At 40.6% G+C, this 22,101-nt stretch overlaps 1 protein-coding gene and 1 long non-coding RNA gene across 15 annotated transcripts in view; one reads left to right on the top strand and one right to left on the bottom strand.

Moving 5' to 3' along the window:
* LOC119501437 overlaps positions 1–22,101 on the top strand; it is a 152,858-nt gene that overhangs the window by 122,198 nt on the left and 8,559 nt on the right. The window lies entirely within an intron of this gene.
* The window catches only part of LOC119501436 (RNA binding protein fox-1 homolog 3-like), a 466,701-nt gene continuing 448,359 nt past the window's right edge, over positions 3,760–22,101 (bottom strand). For 10 of the 12 annotated variants that reach the window (XM_037791780.1, XM_037791782.1, XM_037791781.1 and 7 more), the window contains 2 exons: positions 20,018–20,096; positions 16,710–17,821 (listed from right to left, as the gene is read on the bottom strand). In XM_037791780.1, coding sequence (XP_037647708.1) covers positions 17,777–17,821; positions 20,018–20,096 — 124 coding nt within the window. In that variant the 3' untranslated portion in view covers positions 16,710–17,776. Of the gene's footprint in view, positions 8,889–16,709; positions 19,544–20,017; positions 20,097–22,101 lie in introns of those variants that run through there. The other 2 variants (XM_037791777.1, XM_037791776.1) reach the window with 2 other exon arrangements.

Here is a 22,101-nt window from a genome sequence, read left to right as displayed (position 1 = left end):
CCGTCATCTATGCCATAGACTGGACTATCACCATAGATTCTATGGTGATAGTCCATGTGGGTTCTAATACAGCTCCTCACCTGTCTGAGCTGACCAAAAAGGGTTTTAAAGACATCCACTCTTGGACTAAATCCAGTTTTATGAATATAGCCAATGCAAGCAGCCCACCTGCAGCATGCTGTATACCGTCCGCTCCACGTGCCTGAGTGCCTGAGTGCGCCTTGAAGGAACTGGCCTTCTACCTCCAAGAGGTCAAGGCCCAGTTACGTGTTGGTTAATCTTGTGTGACAAAGAGAATTTCCAAACAGATGAGTTAAAGCATAATGATTCAATTTATTCCGAACAATCAATGTTGCATAAGTAAAAATAAAAGAGTTTACAGATATCTGGATCCAATCTACGTGTCCCTGACAACATACAGTGCATGGGTCAGTTCGCGAAGTCTGAACCCCGAGCGATCCCTGATCCAGCCTATTCATGGTTTACACAATATTAATATTCATGAGCTTATGGCACGTGATGTTTCTGCTGCATGTCTTCTTCTTTGTTATCTCCTTCTGGCTCCTTCCTCTTCTTGACCTTGCAAAAAGAACAGCACTTGCCTCCCTTTCCTCGCAATCACTCCATTCACAACAAATCCAACAGTCAGGTTATTGCAGGTCATTGTAAGCACTTTTGTACATAATAAATCCAACAGCCTGTGTCACATTGTGCACGCCCTGGAATCTTCCTCTATGACTTTCTAACGCTAGCCCCCCCTACTGTCCTCCACCAGCACCCCTCTCTCCCACTGGCTCCACCCACCTATAACGCTCACAGCCTCTAACATTTCTGTTGGGATCAAAGGGACTATTTGTAACTTTCAGAAATGCTTGTTAACAGCAACACCTGTGGCCGTTAAGTCAACGAAAGTCAGCGTTGGGCTCATGCTTGTGCTAGCTCTACATAGACATGAACGAGCATCGCTCAAAACAGTGAGGCGACACACGTCAGCTAAAACCACAATATCACTCTATATTTCACATGCTTGGCAGTAATGTTAGCTGACCAGACGAAGGTCTCTCCATGAATCAATGCTGATCCTAGTGTTGGCTTTTCCTGCCTCAGCCTCCGGGGCTGAAGCAGGAAGAGAAACGTTATCGTTTCCCGACTGCGGGAGACACCGGCACCCGGTCGGAGACGATAACGTTTCTCGCTGCAGAGCCCCGCCACTTCACAAGACACGGGAAATCTCTGTTGGTCACATGCATGCGCGCTCACTACACACTGCAGAAGAGTTAGTTTAGCTCTGAGAATATCTAGTGAATGTACAGTGGACGTTTGTGCAGAAATAAATGCTGCAGCTCCTCCAGACCAACAGAGGTTTCCCTTGTCTTGACAGGAAACCTCTGTCCTTTGACGGGGCTCCACAGCGAGAAACGTTATCGTCTCCGACCGGGTGCCTGACTTTCGTTGACTTAACGGCCACAGGTGTCTCTGTTACAACCGATTTCTGATTCTTACAAACAGTCCCTTTAATGTGAGGTCAGTCTCCAACAAAGCCTTTATTTTAAATGATTTCATTGGTACCGAGGACCTTGATTTCTTACTTCTAACTGGTTAAAATGAGGTGATCACAGCCAGTTAAATGAACTCTGCCCTCCAAATTATGAATTCCTCAGCTCCCCTAGTAGGGCAAGTGGCCGCGAAGGAGGCGTTTGCTGAAATCTTGATCTTTGGGGATTTTAACTTTTATCTTGATAACACCTCAAATCGTGCTACAACTGAGTTTTCAAATATCAATGAGTCCTACAATTTTGTCCAACATGTGCATGGTTCAACCCACAACTGTGGACACACTCGACCTAGTGTTTGCACCTAGCTGCTCCATTAGAGATCTTGCTGTCTCTGATTACATATCCTGCTTAATACAGTTCTCTAAGCTACTATAAAACCTCAAAAGCAAACAGTACAAGGTATGTAGATATGAAGGGCTCATTCTAAGCTAACGGAAACACAACAATTCTTAGTTTCAGGTGATTATACACTAATGAAAACATAGATAGTCCATTTATGCTAATAGATACCCTGAAATGTTACGCACTGGCCCTTTAAAAGAAGCTGTAGAAAAGTTGAACACAGGTGGAAGTCCAGTAAATTGCAGTTTTATTACTTGCTGTTCAAATAACTACTAACATCATAGAAATGTAAATTAAAGGAAGCCAGGGACCAATATTTTTCACAGCTAATTTCTTCCAACCAGCATAATCCTGTCATGTTTGATACCATCAATCAGCTTGGCAACTGTCCTCCCCCTACTGCAGGCGTTTCTTCTTCAACCGACTACGACAAAATCCTTTACCTTCCTTTACAAGATCATTTCAAAACTGCCTGTGTTCAACCAAAACTGATATTTGGACCAAAAATCCTAGAAAAAGCAGTGGTGGACAAACAACTACAGTGACTTAACAACAACCATATCTTTGAGAATTTTCAATCTGGGTTCCGCAAGCTACATAGCACAGAAACCGCCCTCCTTAGAGTCACAAATTACATCAGATGGAGAGGGAGTGAAGGAGAGAGGAGCTCAGTGTATCACAGCAAATCCCCCGGGCAGTCTAAGCCTATAGCAGCATAACTAGGGGCTGGTTCAAGACAGCCTGAGCCAGCCTTGAACCAGCCCTAACTATAAGCGTTATCAAAAGAAAGTGCTTACAATTGGGAACCCTAGTGTGCACTTTTCCTGTGTGGCCATCAATCATAAGCTAGCTCCCTAAATTGGCACTAAAAACTTTGGGAAACCCTGATTCAGACAAACAGGAGCAGTCGTTTGTAGTACCGTACATGCTGTTTATCATTAGTAGTAGGGAAATGGGACGAGTCTTAGCTGGACCATTCATATGTACCGAGTCTGAACCAGGTGATTCCCTACTGTGGTATACAATAGAAATCAAAAGATGAGCTTCATAGAGTTGTTGAACCCCATGCAAAGTTCTTTGTTCATTCTCATTTCAATTGCCAGAATAGTGAAGTTTTTACTGAGGAATGGTTTACTTGTCCATGTTCAGTCCACAGTCTGAACATTAGTACCTTTCCTTTTTAACTGTTTCTGATCACTTAATGTAAAGTGATTTAAGAAAGAACTAAATGTCTGATCCAAATGGGCTTCAGTCGAGGCCTCGGAATAACAAACAATGATGCGTAGCACATTCACCTATTGCACAGACCACATTGTGCACATTTCGATGTGGGATAGCAGTGAAACAAAAAACAATTTTTCTTTCTATCTTTTTTTTTGGGGGGGGCTGTGACAAAAAGAATCCCATCTCCCATTGTTTGTAGAGGCTCAACGGATTAAACAAAGTCAACAATGATGGAGAGGCACTGATCTTTTGAAGTATTTACATTTGTATGTTTTTGCGTCTCCTCCTTCCCCCTGAAGGCGTGCGTCTATATTTCTCCTCTCGCAGGCTTCAGTCTGAGTTTGTCTTTGCTTCGGTTGGGTAAATGGCGGCCTCGGCGACAGACAGGTGCTCTCCATCTTGTAAACCCGGAGGGGGTTTGGCATAAGACAAATGGGTCTGGGAGCGTCACCCCGCCCCGTTCCACCTGGCTCATCTCACATGCAGTGATGTTGTGTCGTGGGATTTGCAGTCTTACCGCAAGTCCCAGTCCGCCCCCAAGCACGCAGGAACTCATCACTCACCACAAAACAGCGCTGAGACACCGCGGCTGAAGTAGACAAGTTTATTAATGATAATAATGAGGATGATGAGGATGATGATAATATTAATAATTAGTCATAATTATAATAACGTTAATGTCATAATAAATAGAACTCTTCATCTGAAGCACATAAAGAGAAGCATACAGAAAGAGAAAAAACAAAAACACAAAGTTCAGAGTACAGAGCCAGAGGAGGGGGCAGGGACTTCTAGAGACATTTTTTTAACCTTTCAATATATCCATTTAATTTTTTAACATTTTTAAACTTTATTTAACTGGAACATTTACAAAAAGGAGAAAGAGATAGATTTTAAAAAATCCTTATAAATAAATTTTGTCATTATTAGAACAAAATACAAGATTTCGGGGAGTCAGAGGATGTCGTTTTTTTTTTTTGTTTTTTTTCCCCTGAAAGGACAGCTGGGGGAGGAGGATAGGGGTAAAGAGGGGTGAGGGTTATTATGTACAGAACACCAGGAATACAAAAGGGGCCAGTCGACTCACATACTAGAAGGCTAGGTATGGTGGGAGGAGGGTGTCGCATGGGGCGGGTCTGTCGGGGTCAGGGGGGAGGCGGGGGGACTCTCAGAGGGGACATCCTGCTAGTGTCACAGCTCAAGCAGTTGTGCTCAGGAAGATCAGGACCAGGTCATTAAACTGAAGGCATCTGAAGGAAGGAAGGGAGGGTCGCTTTAACCCCGCCCCCCGCTGAGGCGCAGGCTGGAGCTTTAGAAACATTTTTGTAAAGGCAGAACTTCTCTGGATGCAGAAATAAACTCACTAGTTAAGTTAAAACTGTGTCAACGAGCAGAGACAAACAACCACAGTTTAATGAGAGCGCCGGTTAACAAAAAAAGCACCAAAGAATAAAATCCATACCTGACCACTGATGTAAGTACGGCTACTAACATGGAAGACCAGCCAGACTAAATAGTTACATTAGATACATAAATATTCCACTAATATTTTTTTTTTATATCAACAACGGCTCAAAATATGATGTGAAACAGGTTGCACATTGTCATGAACCCACAGCAAATTCTAAGGCAATAAAATCTCACGTGTGTTTTTAACTGATTCTTCTGTCGGTATTCAACTACACCTCAACTACAATGAGGCTTAGTCGGAGAAACAAAGCCTCATAGGAGCTGTAGTTGTGGAATGCTGACAAAATAATTGTTATTTTTATTTTATACAGTAATGCAATGAAAGCTACAAGAACAGAAGCTAACTTTTTTTTTTGTTGTTTTTGACTTCTTCTGTCTCCAATTGAGCAAAACAGGTAACCGGAAAATATTTACTACTGCAGCTTTAATGTCGCTAGACTGCGACCATAGACAGACATAGTACCAAAACTTATTACAGGAAATATTGGTTATACTGGTTGACTTCCAGTTTGAAAATCTCAACCCTTCCAACCCGTTCTCATTCCCAGGACATCAAGTGGCAATGCTTTCTCACGGCTTTGTTACTGGCAACAGTAAACGCTCGGGGAAAGGGCTGTGTTGACGTAGCTTAAGGTTACAATTAGCTGATCGTTCGTGTCCCGTGTTCACAACGTTAAATGACATTTTCACTGTAAAAACGTAGTAATTTTAAGCCCAACCGTGTTGTTTTTTTTCTAAACTTAACTAAGTGGTTTTATTGCCTAATCCTAAACAAGTGTTTTTGTTCAATTCACAACATTAAGCATGTGTTTACTGCGAGCGAAAAGTGACGCCGAGAGGTCTGACAAACCCTCAGATCACATGCCGAGCTGGAATGAGAACGTGTTGACCTTTCAATTTGCTAACTAAATCAGTGGCAGCCTGATATCTGACATGCATGTCTACATGACTGTCCAACTGCCGCTGAAAATAGTCCCCAACAAATGCACTATTTAGTTCAGTTTGAGTAACAATTGTTCAAAACTACAGTCCCAGCTGTTTTTTAAAAAAAATAAAATAAATAAAAGCAAAGAAACAATATGGTTGTGAGCCATTTTAAAAGATTTACATCAACAATGGGAACCAATGGGAACCAATGGATTTGGAACGGAGAACCACAGACAGGAAGTCAGAAAGTATTGAGAGACGGTTACCAAAACATTGTTGGTTTTGGTGTTTTCATGAGATTTGTTGACAATGAAAATATAGAATAGTGCCAGCCACACCCATAAGACTTTATGAACTACAAGCTAACTAGAATAAGTAGATAACAGTGGTGTCTTCACATGTGACATCATATCTGTTTTTGTTGCAAAGTGCATAGATCATTCAGTGGACAAAATCAGATCATTAATGTAAATAAGCCAAAAAATTAAAGCTGTGGTTCTTTATCTCCGTCAGTTAACTCGACCATTAAAGCTGACTTTTGCCTCCCAGGAAGTTCCTGTCAAAGTAAAACTCCAACCTGCTCCTGAGTCGTTTCTGACCCACCACAAGTCTGTAGCGCAGTTAAGTAGGCCAGATGAATCATGTGACTCTCAGAAACAAACCTACAGGTATAAAAATGCTAAGCCTGCATGTGATTGCTGCATGGGAGAACAAATGACCGACTTTACCCCAATTAGACTTCACAACAGTTAGTTGCCATGATATAGATACTCTTTGTAATATATGAGAAGCTGTCTACAGATGAACAGAGGTCGCGTGGGTAGGAGCCCTGATTCAGAACAAGTTTTTTTTTTTTTTTAACCTGAAATAAGATGAAGTTAATCAAGAAAGTGTGAGGTGAGATTTACTGTACAGGATATTAACACTACACACTGTAGTTTTGTACAGGAAGTCAGGAGCTTAACCTAGTGTTACCTTCTTGGAACAATTCACACAAAACCACTACTAAGTAGTGTACCCTGAACTCTCAAACAAAGTTGTGCTTCACCCGAACCTGCTCGCCTCTGATAAAAAAAAGTTTCTTTTCAGGGCCAGCAGGTTATTTCCAATATGCAATAAAACCGCCTGCCCACCAGGGTCAGCATGAGAACAGCAGTTCATAAAGCGAGGCTGCTGCAGGAAGCTGCGAGCCGGGCTTCATCAGCGGGGCTCCTTATATTAGCAGAAGAGCGAGCTCTTCCTCAGCAAAGTGATGAGCGAATGAAATCTGGGTCACGTCAATACACATCCGGGCTCCGCTGTCATCACAGAGTCTCGCTGTCTCCTGATCAAAGAGCACTGAGACTGTGTGTTCAAATCATACTTTGGTTCAAGTAAGAAAAGAAAAATCAATATTCATAAACTTTTTATCTGACACCCACAACACCTTGCGCTAATTAGCAAGTCTTCCCAGCTCCAATGAAGGGGCTGAAATTAACGCAGATGTGATTCTTTTCCTGAAGTGTCTGTCAGGGGCAAAAGTAGGATGTGATGTTTTTTCATTTGATGGGTTAAAAATGTGTGTAAATCTGTGTTGTCAATCTATGAGTATCTGCACAGCGTGTGTGTGTGTGTGTGTGTGTGTGTTTGTGTGGTAAAGGGGGGTTTCAGGGGAGATCAGTTCACACTATCACCATCACACTTTCAATCATATAACACATGATCACATGTTACAGTAAATATCAGGGACATATTTAGTTGGAGGGGGTCTGATATCTATGTTCGGGGGCTAGAGGCTATCCTGCCCACCCCCTCTACTCCCTGACATCACCACAGCCCATATAATAGATATGTATATATATTTATATACAGAAAAAGAATACATACTTATTGGACACCCTAGACATTAATGTACATTCAAAGAACTGAACCAACATTCTTGTTTAAACACGTTTACAGTGACTCTTCTGATATAAAGAATTAAGGTTTTCGCTTCCACCAAATTAACACTTTTTTTCCTCTTTAAAAGTTTTCAGTGCTGCAAAAAACGAAGAAAAAAAAAAAACACACAAATAAATATTCTCAGAATACATTGACAAAATAAAAATTGACATATTTCAGCCCTCGTTCCTTGTTACCGTTGGATGGGCACTACTGTATTTCTATAATGTTTTATCTAGCGACATAGTCTATATGCCTCAGGCTTGTGTTTTGGTTATGCACCTGCTGATGTAGTACAATGGGATTATTCGATTATAATTCAATTTGTTACATGGACGTTGATGAGTTATTTCTCGCCAGGTGGAAACGTGCATCCTTGGTAGTTGTACGCACCTTTTTATCATCGTTGGTCTGATAGTTTGTCCGTCGGTGCAGAGTGACACAAAGGCTTGGGCTCGGAGTCTGGCAGGTGAGTAAAGTCGGCGACTTCTGCGCCATTTTCTCTAGCTAGTCCTCAGTCAGTGACCTCTGCTGGGGCGTGGAGAGGGGCAGACCGGGGAGGCTCGGCTTTATACCGTCTCACCGTCCCGCCGTGGCTCACCCCCCCACTCCCCAACGCTGTAAACCAGTGACGCTGCCCATTGGGGAGGGCGGGGATGCCCAATGGTGCTGCCAGGAGAAAGTGACATCACGACAGTATCCACGGGGGACGCTGCTAACAGTAGGCGCTGCCGGCCAGTGACACCGCAACAAGGAGGAAGGAGCGACATCACCAGCCCGAAAAAGGAAGGGAGGAAGTAAGGAAGGAGGTCGGGGAGGTTTGGAAGGAAGAAGGCGGAGCAGTGAGACCAGGAGGCTGACCTTTGACTCCACCCGCAGGAAGTACAGCGTAGAAAGTGCTTCTGTCTGGATGCCGAGCTCTCCCTGCCACCTTTTCTGTTTATGTTTTTGTTTTACACGACCTCGGCGACAGAGCAGTGTGCCATAGAGAGAGGAGGGGGGGCTCCTCCCTCCTCCTTCCTGCATACCACAAAATCAGCATCAAGGGCCAACTGTTCATCTCCCTTACCAAAAAACATAAAAACAGATTTGTACATATATACTGCTTTATACACACTTTTTTACCATTGTAAATCACAAAAGTATAGAAAAATAAAATGTTTTATAATAACGGGACACTTTTCAATCTCTCTCTGTCTTTTCTACCCGGCAAAAAGGTGGTCCCTGGTGGAAACTGGCTCACTCCGTCTGTCAAGTTTGTGGCTGGTTTGACACCGCTGCCGCGGCGCCACTTTGTACGCCTCCCGTCTTCCCTCGCCAGCCTCAGTAGAGGGACTCCTTCTCGTCTTCTTCTTCTTGTGTTATTTTCTTAAAGCTAGTTCTCCTCTCATCGTTGTTTTCATCTGTGATGTCCATCAATACTGAGTACAGCTCTTCCTTTTGTATTTACTGGAAACAGGGGGAGAAAAGCGGGGAGACTGGTAAATATGCAGAACGCAATGTTATGATAGGCATATATAATGAGAGGTCTTATTAAAAGTCAATGTGGAGCAGCAAGTTTATTCCTTTCTGAACAAGTTTTTCAGTCTTGTCGCAGAAAGTAGAGGAGAGAAAAATAGTTCTTTGAAACTAAAAAAAATATGAGTAAACATATGAGATAATGTATGGAATAAACAACACACTCTGTAAAACCCTCCCGCCCTAACACTTTTTTTCCCCCATTTTATGTAATGTACACTGTTACAAGAAGGAAAAGTTCACAATGTAAGGTTAAGACGCACCGACGGAGTCAAAACAGCCGAAAGGAAACAACGTTTAAAACTCTACTGCGAAAAGTTTTGAGAGCAGAGAGACAACAGCTTCATTCACTTCTCATCCCGTTCTTGTAATGTGTCATAAAAGAAGCGGGAGCAGAGGCCTTGCGCCTGCCAAAACTAGTGCTACCGCTCTCCCCAGAATAAAGATCAGAGTGCTCTGTAATCATACAAGTGGAGATCGGCAGTTTGGCAGTGCAAAGTGAAAATCTCAGTGTAATGGGGCTGGATGGAAGCAGAGGAGGAGGAGGAGGAGGATGGAGGGGTGGTGTGGTGTGGGGTGTGTGTGGGTGTTGGGGGCAGGCAAGGCGAGTGTCCCAGAACCCTCATCATGACAGATGCTCGCTAATTCGGAGTGAACTCCAGCAGCTCCGCAGAGCTTCTGACAAAGAAATAAATAAAGAAATGAAAGAAGACGAGGCTTTAATTTGGAAACGTCTTTGTAGTGCGTCACTCCCCCCCAATCCAGAGAGACAAACAAGTGGCGTGCTCAATCAGCGTCCACCCTGCCTCCCCTTGTATCTATCTCATGGAGGAACCGGCCTCACCGCCTCCTCCCTATCTATCCTATACCTCAGATTTACTGAGCGCTCGCTAGGGACCGCCATACAAAAATATCCACATGCAGTCTTATAGCTCAGCGGGGAGGGAGCACAATAGCTCCAGAGCTACATATAGTCCTCACTGACAGGCAGCCTAGAACTGGAAGAGCTGCTGAGACAAATATATTAATCACCCACGGACGTGGAGGATTCAGGGGAGGGTTAGTTCAGGTATTAAGAGCCTGTGCTCCTTTCAGTCATAGTGTGTTCAAACAAGTCTATCTTTAGCAATTAAAAGTGGAGCCCTTTAAAGGGTCGGTTCATCCAGATTGTGGAAAGATTGCATTCGTCTACTTAAACCGAGTGATATCGAGCCATGCAGATGGTTTTAGGTTTTTAGACAATGGAGGTGAATGGAATTTAGTTTGTGGTGCTTTGTCTTTTGTCGGAATGCGATGGCCAAGAGAGTTCAACACATTGCAACTTAATCATAAAACAATCGTCAATTTTCTGTGTTCATGTTACTGAACTTTCTGTTCAGAATTTAGGATCTAATAAAATGTTTTTTAGTGACGTATCTATTCTGTTAATGTCATTTGAATGCTGTGTTCACACTACGAGCGACACAGCAAAAGGCAACACGTCAATTTCAATGGAAGCCAGTGGCATGAAGTTACAAACTGACGCCTGACACTTGTAACGTGATGGGCGTGACACGCTACAAATAAAAGTTGAGCTGGCCTCAACTTTTTTCAGCCATCCAATGACGCGATGAAGCAGCAACCAATCCTATGTTTTTATTTCACCATCTACTCTCTCCCAATAGTTTCGTTACATCTAAAAAATGGAATGGATTATTGCCGTTAGCCAGTTCCCAATGCTATTTAACGGCATAACTACTTCAATGAGTGCTCGAGCAACACTTCAACGGCGACTCGGCGACAATGTAGCTGGCCATGCTTGGCCGTTTTGTACCTTTGTCGCTCGTAATGCAGCATCAGACAACAACGATAGCGGTTGCTAGGAGCACCTACCTCAACGTTATTCATGACGAAAGTGATTTCTTAAAATCGACTTTCACACAACATGCACAGTTGCATTGATCTCACGTTTCTTTGTGCATGTGTTGTCAAATTGGTGAATATTTCTGAATATTTCCTCAATGTGAGTTATGAGTTGTCAAAGTAGAAAAGATGTTTTCTTAAGTCACATTGCGTTGTGCTCTCTTGGCCACTGTAGAAATAGTCCCTATTTGCAACCATCTGTATGGCCAAACACCACCAGAGCTAAGTGAGTAAATGCTTTTAAGAAACAAATAAGGTGCATACATACAAAAAAAAATGAAAATCCCAAATCAGATTATGATGGAAACCCCCTTACAACAACAGCATCAACAACATCCATGTGTGAAGGCAGACATAATGTTCTTATAACTGCTTTATTCTGACACTCAAAACAATCAGAGATTACTTATATGTCACATATCGACAACAAAAAAATAATTCATGAATGAGGAAAAAAAAGTCATAATAGTATACTTTTACCTATGAAATGAATCCAAAAGAAAGTTACTTTACACCTTTCAGACAATATATTCTCATTATAGAAATTACATACAATTCAAGAACAAGTTCAGCTGAATTGAAAATACACAGATAACCCCACTTCATATAGGAATACATATAAAACAGTTACTCAGAGAATTGCGATATAGTGTGTGTGTATATACATTTAAATGTATTTACAAAGTACTGTAACTTTTTTGCTTGGTTCTCTTTTGTACAAATCTTTTACGCGGACTAATAAATGCACCTGCCAGCTTATCAGGGCTTAGTGAATACTTGTATTAAATATAAATGATGGATAAAGAGTATTTTCTGTTGATATGTAAACGTATCTCAATACTACTATTAATAAGTACGAACATAATAGAGGTCTGGTTGCATATTAAGCTGGTTATGGAATACAACAAAAGCAAACTAAAACAAAAAATATCAAAGTGTTTTATAAATTCACATTTAAATTACTTTTGACTTACTGTGAGCAGAACGAAACGGCTCAGACCTCTACAATACGGAGTTATTTACATGTCTTTAACATTTAAGCCTTGATAAGCTGACACTGAAACAGTTAGACAATGCTAATTTAAACTTTTTTCTGTAAACTGTAGACAAACCCGTGCAGCAATTCCACATGATAATACTCAAACCCGTCCCTGTAATAACATGGCAGTAGAAAAACAAGTGTTATAGTCTGTGATGGACCCGCATGCTGAGATATTGGTTGGGATAACATACTATTTGCATCAACAAACATATCTCAATTTTCTTTTATTTTGTTAATGTCTCTATTTACATTGAGCAGTTGACCAACGGGTCTTTTGACATCAGGAAGCACAATGAAACTGCAGATGTTTGTTATTTTTGGGAGTAACTTTGGGATTCAGGAGGTTAGTGAGGAGGCGATAAATACTGCTGGATCTGTGAGTCCATAGCAGATCAGATTATTGCCAGTGCATATACGTATGATTTCATATAAAGTGTAATTACTCAAAGCAAATGACAACAACTTTAAAAGATCCAAGAATAAGTTCAGTAGAACAGTCTGAATCATAAGTCATTTAAATAAATAATTAGTCATTTAAAGTTGGAATTGATTTACGAGGAAAAACTTCAGAGACTAAAATCTTGTTTTGGTGCATTTTGCACATTAATTTGTGTTTTGTATTAATATCTGAATTATTTTAATTGGAGATACATTCATCTCTTAAACTGTGATCTGTGACATATTTGAAAAATATGATACATTCTTAATTTAACATTACATGCTACGGAAGAATATTAGGGCCAGGCATAATGACGTTTTTTTTTAAATTTCGAGAAATTTTAAAAAAAAAATTCTAAAATAATTTCTACCAAATTTCTAAAAAAATTCTACTAAATTTCTAAGAACATTTTTACGAAGTTTCTAAAATAATTTTTATGCGCTTCTGAACATTTTGACATTTTCTAAAAAACAAAAAAACAAAAACAATTCTTATGTCTGGCACTAATACTGAAAGTTCAACCTTCAGAGACTAAAACTTCAGAGACTAACATCTTGTTTTGATACTTTTTGAACATGAATATGTGTTTTGTATTGACATCTGAATTACTTGAATTGCAGATATGTTCATCTCTTAAACACAGAGATCTGCGATATCTTTGGAAAGATATGATACATTCTTAATTTAACATTACATGCTACGGAAGACTATTAAGGACAGGCATAAGGGAAACAAATAAGATGAGGAAGATTTAAGATTTATGTCGAGAAATTTCTCCAAAAATTTCTCAGAAATTCTGTATATGCGCTTATTATCATTTCAATTGTATTCTCAACATATCGATTTTATTAAAAAAAAAAAGATTATATAGACAAATTATAAATTGAAGAGCGCAATTTAGTAATTAATATTAGTTTCCTACAGATAGATATTAAAATGTGTAATTAAAATTATTATACAATGAATTTATTTACGATTAAACCCATTATCTATAATGTAAATGTAAGTTTATTGATTAATCAGTTAATTAATACTGCACATCAGTGCTGTGATACATTCTACTGTCATGTTTGAGATTGCAGTTGTGGTGATGTTGCATTAAAGTGTTTTCGGCTCATCCACATACTGGATATAAGTGGCCAAACATTTAGATTTTAACTTGAATTAAGTTAACAATCTTGCCACTGATACATTAGAGGTCAGAGCGGAGCTATTTTGATGTTATTACAGGGACTTGGAGTGACGTCATGTCATGTACTCTAACTACAGTATGTTAGCAAACTGCATTCACTTCCTCTTTCTCTCTCTCCTCCCCAACACACACACATAAACACACACATTCAAATGCACATATATATATATCTATATATATAGATATATATATAGCACACACATTCAGATCAGAAAACAAAAAAATCTATTTCATTCCAGTCTAGCTTTCTAATCCCACACATGTACTCTGCTGCAGAGTTTATACGAGAAACTCCTACAAATGCACAAACCAGTCTTCCTCGTTTGAAAATGGTTAAAAATAATATTCAAAGTTCGTTTCGACTCATATAAAAACCCCAAATGGTGCGTACGTACTAGCATATAAAAGGAAGAACAACGTTTGTTTACCCACATAAAGATTTTCTTTGACTCATGAGATTATGGGTTAATTTTCTTTTTTTTTTTTTGGATATACAACATTACTCTATATATCATTTTAACATCTCGACTAAACATAACTAGCTGTATATGATACTTTTTATAAATATGTTACATCTCGTAAAGTTTTTGAAAAAAGCTGAAAACAAATAAAGTGCAACAAACAGATTTTTTTTCTTTTAGGACCACAAACACTCTTGTGAGTAACATATAAATGAAATACTATTGGCAATAGCTTTGAGTTGTATTTCCATAGCTGCACTGAAATCTTGACGGCTAACAGCTACACAGAGATTTGTCTTTTCAATCCACCTCACGTAGCACAAAGTTGTAATAGAAGCCAATGCAACCACTGTATGTTGCCTAAGAGGCGAGCACTGCTGCACTCTACACACATTTACATCACGTCTCCTAACTCCTGGGTGCTTTTATATAATATCGTACTGTACTTGTGTGTGTGTATGCAGTGTAAAGTTAGTTATACAGTATATGTCTACATATATATAATACAGTAGCTTTAATAAAGAACAACAGTACAGTCTTTTTTATCATCCTCTCTTGGGGTCTCTGCTTTAACAAAAACCATCTCTTGCAGAAAGCCGTGTTGCAAAGAGGACAAACCTGCTGGCTGTGTTAGAAATGAAACTATCCTGCCTGCTGAGAAGTGAATAGCACTGTATTGTAGTTTGTGAGTTTCAGTTAGCTTATCCTGAGGTAAAACATTTTGTGCAATGCTTAAAAAAGGGACCGGTGACTCGCAGCAGAACAGCCCTCTGTCAGGTTCACCCACCTTCAGTGCTGTGTCATTACTGTGTGTGTGAGTCCATGTGGAAACTGTTTGATGTTGCAGTGCAGTGTTGAGTACAGTTTATCTGTCGTGGTGTATCGTGTGAGGATTATGCAACCGTGTCTTCTGCAAATTATGTTCATATGCAACTATTTATGTTTAGCGATTCGATTTTTGGGGAAACAAACAGAAACACTGTAATGCAATTCTTTGATTTAGCCGTTACACATTTAGTCTGTGAAATGTGTAAAAAGGTTCAGACTGGTCATCAGGATGTGACGTCTTCAGAACTGCTTGTTTTGTTCAACCAACAATCCGAAACCAAAGATATTCAATTTGCAATAATATAAAACAGAGAAAAGCTGGAACCAGTAACGTTTGGGAATTTTCTATAATATTCTTTCTTATGCTTGACTAATTAGTCGGGCTGTCAATTGATTAAAATATTGAATCGCGATTAATTGCAAATTAATCACATTATTTATCTGTTCAAAATGTATGTTAAAGGGAGATTTTTCAACTATTCAATACTCTTATCAACATGGGAATGGACAAGTATGCTTGCTTTATGTAAATGTATGTATATATTTATTATTGGAAATCAATTAACAACACAAAACAATGACAAATGTTGTCCAGAAACCCTCACAGGTACTGTATTTAGCATAAAGAAATATGCTAAAATCAAAACATGGCAAACTGCAACCCAACAGGCAACAACAGATGTCAGTGTGTCAGTGTGCTGACTTGACTATGACTTGCCCCAAACTGCATGTGATTATCATAAAGTGGGCATATCTGTAAAGGGGAAACTTGTGGGTACCCATAGAACCCATTTTCATTCACATATCTTGAGGTCAGAGGTCAAGGGACCCCTTTGAATATGGCCATGCCAGTTTTTCCTCGCCAATATTTAGTGTACGTTTGGAGCGTTATTTAGCCTCCTTCATGACAAGCTAGTATGACATGGTTGGTACCAATGGATTCATTAGGGTTTTTTAGTCTCATATGATACCAGTATCTTCACTCTTGCTTTATAACTGAGTTCGCTACAACCTAAAAATCGCAAGTTGCGTTCAGGAAAAATAGTGGTGTTGAAACAAAATTGCACTAACACGTTATGGTGTTAACTTTGACAGCCCTACTAATTAGTTAATTAACTACTGTAACTGCACTAATCCGATAAAATAGTCTTGAGTGCTGAGATAACAATTGACAACTGAGGGGCGGCAAATATTATTGAAGTTCCAGCAACTACTGTAAGTCTGGTTAAACATACAGTGCAAACCGTGGCCTACATAAGGAAACATGATTCTTCAGTGTACTTCAGTTGCTCGTTTTTTTCAGTGGCTGGATGTTGGCTGGCAGCCGGAAGGCTTTCAGCTGGGAGGGGAACATCTAGGTGGCATCTACATCTGTAATTGCACTATTATGATACACTTGTGTTGTAATAAATCGTATTTACAAGCTACAGTCTGTACTGAGATCGTAATTTATCGTGATGTTTTATAGGACTGCATTATATTGTTATGTGTGTGTAACAATTCTGCCCCTCCATATTCATAAGCAATTTCTGTGAACAGAATATTTTCAATGCCAATATAATGCATTCCAATACAACATAATCACAATATAGCTACAAAATGTTCTAATACAGCTACTAACACGAAAAAAAAAAATGTTTTCAGTCAGGTCGACAGAACTATAATCTTACAAACTGCAAAACATTCAGTGCTAACTTTTATAAAAAGATCATTTCTACAATATTTTTGAATGGCAACTTAAAAAAAGGGCACTTCACCAATTTTTGACATCAAGTTGAGTTGAATAAGAGAACTATGAAAACACTTAATAATAATAATGTCTTCTATGATTTCTGGAGAAACCTTATAAAGTCTGAAAAAATATTTTTTTTTTTACAAATTTTTCCGAGAGCCTGTGTTACAAAGATGTGGCCGTTTACCATGCAGAGTGTAATGAAATTGGTCCTGTGGAGTTTTAAAAACTATCACTAGCCAACTACTAGCATGAGAAGCGATGCAAACCCAGGCTGCTGGTGGGAAAGGCAAAAGCTCACCCCCCATATTTACCTTTGGTTGTACTAATATGAAATGGCACACGACTTACTTTGCCCCAAAACGTAACCCCGCCAGCGTTACATTTCCCCTTAAAACATAACCGCCAAGGCAGAATAGTTGCATATAAACGTCCAGTAATTTGCAAGAGACTGGGCCGGAGTGTGAGCATTGTGAGTCCAAGACAGAAATCTGACCTTCGTGACCCCCTTTACTCTGCATGCTGTCATACCACATAGTACAGCTTGTAAGGCTCCACTGCAAGTGCACAACAGTAGGACACTCCAACGTTTAAAAAGAAAAACAAAAGCAATCAGAGCAGTGCCGTCTTTGAACTAAGAATCACCAAGGCATGTTAGTCAGCGAGTGGACTGAGCTCCTTATTTATGCATGTTAAATGGAAGGTTAGAAAAGGTATTTGGAATGGATCAGTGATCAGCGTCAACCTGATCAGACCTGGTATGTTTCCTGTTTGACATGTATATATATATATCATAATAAAAAATGCCCCAGTATATTCTTAGTCAGATGACAGCGGCTGCATACACACACCTCTGAGCATGCATCATGCGTGCTGCAGTAGGCTCACATTGGTTATGGTGACACAGCACCCATATACAGCAATCAAGAAAATGCACATGTGCATAAAACTTTCCAAAAGAAAACCAAAAGCACAAAATGAATACAAAACAAGAGCAGACCAATGATGACATCAAATAGGTTGTTGTAGAAATATCGGCTTGAGAGGGTGTCAGGGGAGGGGCTCAGCATGGGGACCTGGAAGCTTTTAGTTTGATTTAGCTCTCCACCAAGGACCGGGCGTTTGCTTGTTTTGTGTTTGTCTTTTTTTTTTTTTTTTTTTTAAAGATAGTTTTTTTTGTTTGTTTGTTGGGGTAATGTCTTTTCTCGCTTTTTTTCTTTCTTTTAGTAGGGAGTGAAGCGACTGTACCCTCCTCTGTATAGGCTAGCCTGCAACATCAAAGATGAAAAAGTACCAATCAGTATTCAGGTGACAGCTTTAGTCGCTTTCTCTTTCTCCACAAATTTCCTTCCTTTTTCCATGCAAAGTTATTTATATAGGGTTTTCATATCGGAATACTGGTTTCCATATGGGAATGATCATGAGGGGTGGGTTTGATATATTTAAGCCAATAATTGGAGTGTGTGTTAGGAACAGGGTCATCCAGAGTTAAGCTGGATTGGTGGACGTGGAGCTTAATTGGGGCAGCTGATAAAAAAAAGTATTTTTAATATAGTAGCACAGCAAAAAAAGAGCACTAAAATAAAAACACTGGGTCTGGGCTTACGAATTTACTTTAATTAATTTAGAATTTTTTTTTCTTTTGCTTTTTTTCTTGAGGAAAACCCTTCCTTTTTCAGGCTGTAACAATATCAGAGATTCAACCAAAGCAGAATAAGTTCAGAGAGGTTTAATCACAGCTCCTTTTCAAGTCTAGTGGAGGTGTCTGCACCTTTCTGAAGGGGCAAACCACCACAGGATATTAGCCCTTAGATTTAGCACCATGCTCAAGATATCTAGGGCAGACACACACATAAAGCATGCAAGTGGGCCTATGCATGCACACCTGCACATGCACACACACACACACACACGCAGTCCCTCCTCTCATCTTTCAGTGGCTCTGCTGCAATTAAGAATTCAGACAAACTCCAAAGGCTACTGAATGTCTTCAAAGGCTAATTTTGCCTAATTTCGGGGAGCCCTCTTGCTTGTACGAAACTTTCATCCATACGAAATGCTTCTGTATGCTGGAAATGAGTAAAGAGAATTTTTCCAACCTCAACCTCAGAGGAACTAATTATTGTATAGCTTTAAAATGCAAAAATGACTCCTCTCTGCTGGCGAACCATTAATGAAATATGATTAAAGAATTAGGAACCAAACTGGTCTTTTCTCTTTAGCCCACGAGTTTATTCGATGTTGGCCTCTCAGCACAGCTCGTCTCCCAGTGGTAGCCCCGCCATTTGTTCAACACCACACGAACACCCACCCACACACACACACACACACACCCCCTCACGAGTCTGGGTTAGCTCCCTGAGCTCCCAACACACACAAGATTAGCTCTGATATTTTTAGGGGGCCAAATCCAGTCTTGTACTTTCATTGAGAGGACGATCAAAGTGTCAGAGAAATGGAAGGAAATTTGGAGGAAAAAGAAGAAAGAATAAAAAACATTCAAGCACATTTTTTAATTAAGTAAATGAAGAGGAAAAAGAAATGTCTTAATTAATGAAAGCTTTTAGCTAGCAGCTGCACCGGGGAACTGTACGCTTTTTTTTTTTTTATGTTGTTGAAAAATCGCATGCATGCCGGAATGGTAAATTTGAGTCATTTCTCAAGCTGAGAGCACGCCTCCGATCAAGCTTGTGGGCAGGATGGGGAGGGCGAGACAACTCCCTCCATCCGTCTCGCTCTCTCTTTTATGTCCCACGGCACACTGCTGCATGCGTTTGATGGTCCTTAATCTCTAGGTTTGGTCTGTGAGCCCGGTCCCATCCCCTCATCATCATGAAACAAAACCAAAGAGAAAACTCTCTCTCTGTTTCAAAAAAGATGCTCTTTTATTTATCATCACTTTTTCATCTTTGATGTTACAGTATAGCTGCAAAAGCTAGCTAAAAACAGACATTAAAAATTCAACTTCATCCCTTCAAGTTTTGGTTTGGCTGAATGGGAAAAAACAAAACAAAAGTGAATCCAACTCACTCTGTAGCGAGCTGAGTGATGGAGAATGAACAGAAAAAGCTTGGGAAATGTACTTATGTTAAAGATGCAAAGTTTGTGTTATTAAAATAAAACACACACTGCTGTAATCACTCATACTCGTTTTCAGGAAGGAACTCGTGTCAAATTAATATTGCATGAGGTGGCATAACATAAGTTTGTTGCACTAAATGTCTGAGCCAATTTCACATGCCGGGGATTTACAGTACCGCTCAGCTCCACTAGGGTGTGCCACATAGCATGACAAAAAACTAAAATCAATTGATGAATAAATACATAAATAAAAACCAGTGACCGCTGCAGTCTCTGGTCTTTATTTCGGAGTGTGAGTTCTTGTGTGTGTGCTAGCTCGTGTCGTGATGTTTCAGACAGGGTGCAGACAAAAAAAACGGCGGCGGTCGGTCTCATAGACTTACCATAGTCCCCACACTGTATGTGGCGGCAGGGCCAATCGTGTGGTGGTAGGGGTCTGCTGTTGCATAGACTCTGCCATAGCTGCACAACAGGAGGCACAGAGAACACGGCTCATTGATCCATCATTGATGAGGAGAGCAGAACATTTATGCATGCTTGTTTAATGCGCAACCCCTCAAGTCAACTCTTTCAAGTCTCTAACACAATCAATTATTTCCCTCCTCGGCCTCCTGGGCTTCCTACATTATACAAGGTGGTTCAAAAAGGCGAGTTCAAAGGTTGGTGAATTATACTTGTCTTTTCATTGTCATCTTGATTAGGTGGATGGAATAGGTAATGAGCAGAGAGAGAGAGAGAGAGAGGGAGACAGAGGAGGAGAAGAAGGAAACAGTTGGTGCTGGAGGGCTTGGTCTCTCACCCTGTTCTTGTTTACCCAGGCTGCACACTGGGCTCACGCCCCTGTCTTTTCATTGTTGCTGGTTTGGAACTAATCCTTCCAATTTCCTTCTGAGACAGGACAAGATGTGTCTGCCTCATTTATTTATTTATTCGACTTCACATATTCCTCTATTTACTTTCCCTTTTTTTTTTTCTCTTCAATGCTCGCTTGCAAATGAGGGTCTGCACGGAGCAGATAAGGCACACCCAGCCAAGGACTGAGGGCACCAACTCAACCAGGAATAAAAAAAAAAAAAGAGTGGAGAGAGAGGGGAAGAAATTCTCCTAAAGGAGACAACAAGACATACAGCGCTCAATGCCTTTTTTCGCATGAGCTACATTGAGTTATATAAGATCTAAATACGGCTCGGTCCGTTTGAGTCCGGCAGCACCCAAGGTCAGTGAGCAGGACGTGAAATCACTCGGCTCCTTGGGGAGGAAGGCCGGCGCCACGAGATGGTCAGGGGACGTCTCCGTGGTCCTCTTATCTTCAGTGAGCACCGAACCCCACAGGCCCTCTAAGGCTAATATATCTACAAAATGACTCTCACCAGAGTGGCACTGCTGACGACCGGCAGGTCAAACCACCCTGCACAAGGTCACAGAGCCTCGACAGAGCTGATTGGAAGCCGGAAGCGTCTCCCACAATGTGACTGGCTCCTCACAGTGGCCTCTCTGATACATCACACTCACTGGTATGAACTCTGTCGAGTTACTTAAAGGCTTTGGTAATGCAGCCTGTGAGCACTGTAGGCTTTTCAGATAATAAATGTTTCATATTTTGCAGGGGTTTTCACACGCCTCCCACAATCCTGGTGACCTCTTTTCATGATTGTCTGACTGCTCCGCGGTTAAGTCTGATAAGGTATTGCTGAAACAATACCAACAAACCCCTATTGATCCAATGGGCATGACCGCTTATTCAAAAGGAAACAAACAGACAAAGCAAAACAAACAACTTGGGGGCGAATTACATTAAATCTCAGGGAAAAGTATAGGCAAGAGAAACAGGAATTAAATCACTCGGAGAGAAAAAAAAAAAAAGCCGCTGTCCAATTTCTGCTCTCGCCGAGCACGGCTGCTCATAATTCGAGCCGCGGCGAGGCCTGATAAATCTTACATTATCGATATGATCTTCAGGCTCTCAGGCAGGGTGTACGTTATCACAAGTGACATGCTCAATCCTTCCCAGATTAGATTCCCAAACCAGCCCACATCCCGGCTGACAACGGCTTTCAGGGGCCGAAATGAATCAGCGACGCCTCCTCAAACGGAGCACACCTGAACCGGAGTGACATCACTCAGAAGTGATAGAGTTCCTGCCGGTCCATCTCTCCCTCTCTCTCCGTCTCCCTTCCACAGACCTGAGGCCATTCATAAATACCGCAGTGATATACCCACTCTCCCATCACAAGCAGAGAGTCACGACATATATCACTGCTTTTCTCATTGAGTCCAACAAGGTTAGTCTTTTTTTTTTTTTTGTGTGTGTTCTTTTAGCTCCAAGCTAAAAAGAATATGGCGGTTTGCTTAATAGATAACTGGAGAGGAAGAAAAAAAACCAAGAAACCCTAAATAACCTACACATAATATTGTAAAACGCTGGTGAAGCAGCCCCTCATTCATCACACACATTTCTCCATCCGTA

The sequence above is a fragment of the Sebastes umbrosus genome, chromosome 14 (genome assembly GCF_015220745.1).
Source record: "Sebastes umbrosus isolate fSebUmb1 chromosome 14, fSebUmb1.pri, whole genome shotgun sequence".
Classification (NCBI taxonomy): Eukaryota; Metazoa; Chordata; class Actinopteri; order Perciformes; family Sebastidae; genus Sebastes; species Sebastes umbrosus.
The sequence above is the reverse complement of the archived record's forward strand: the minus strand, read 5'-3'. Positions and strand labels throughout refer to the sequence as shown.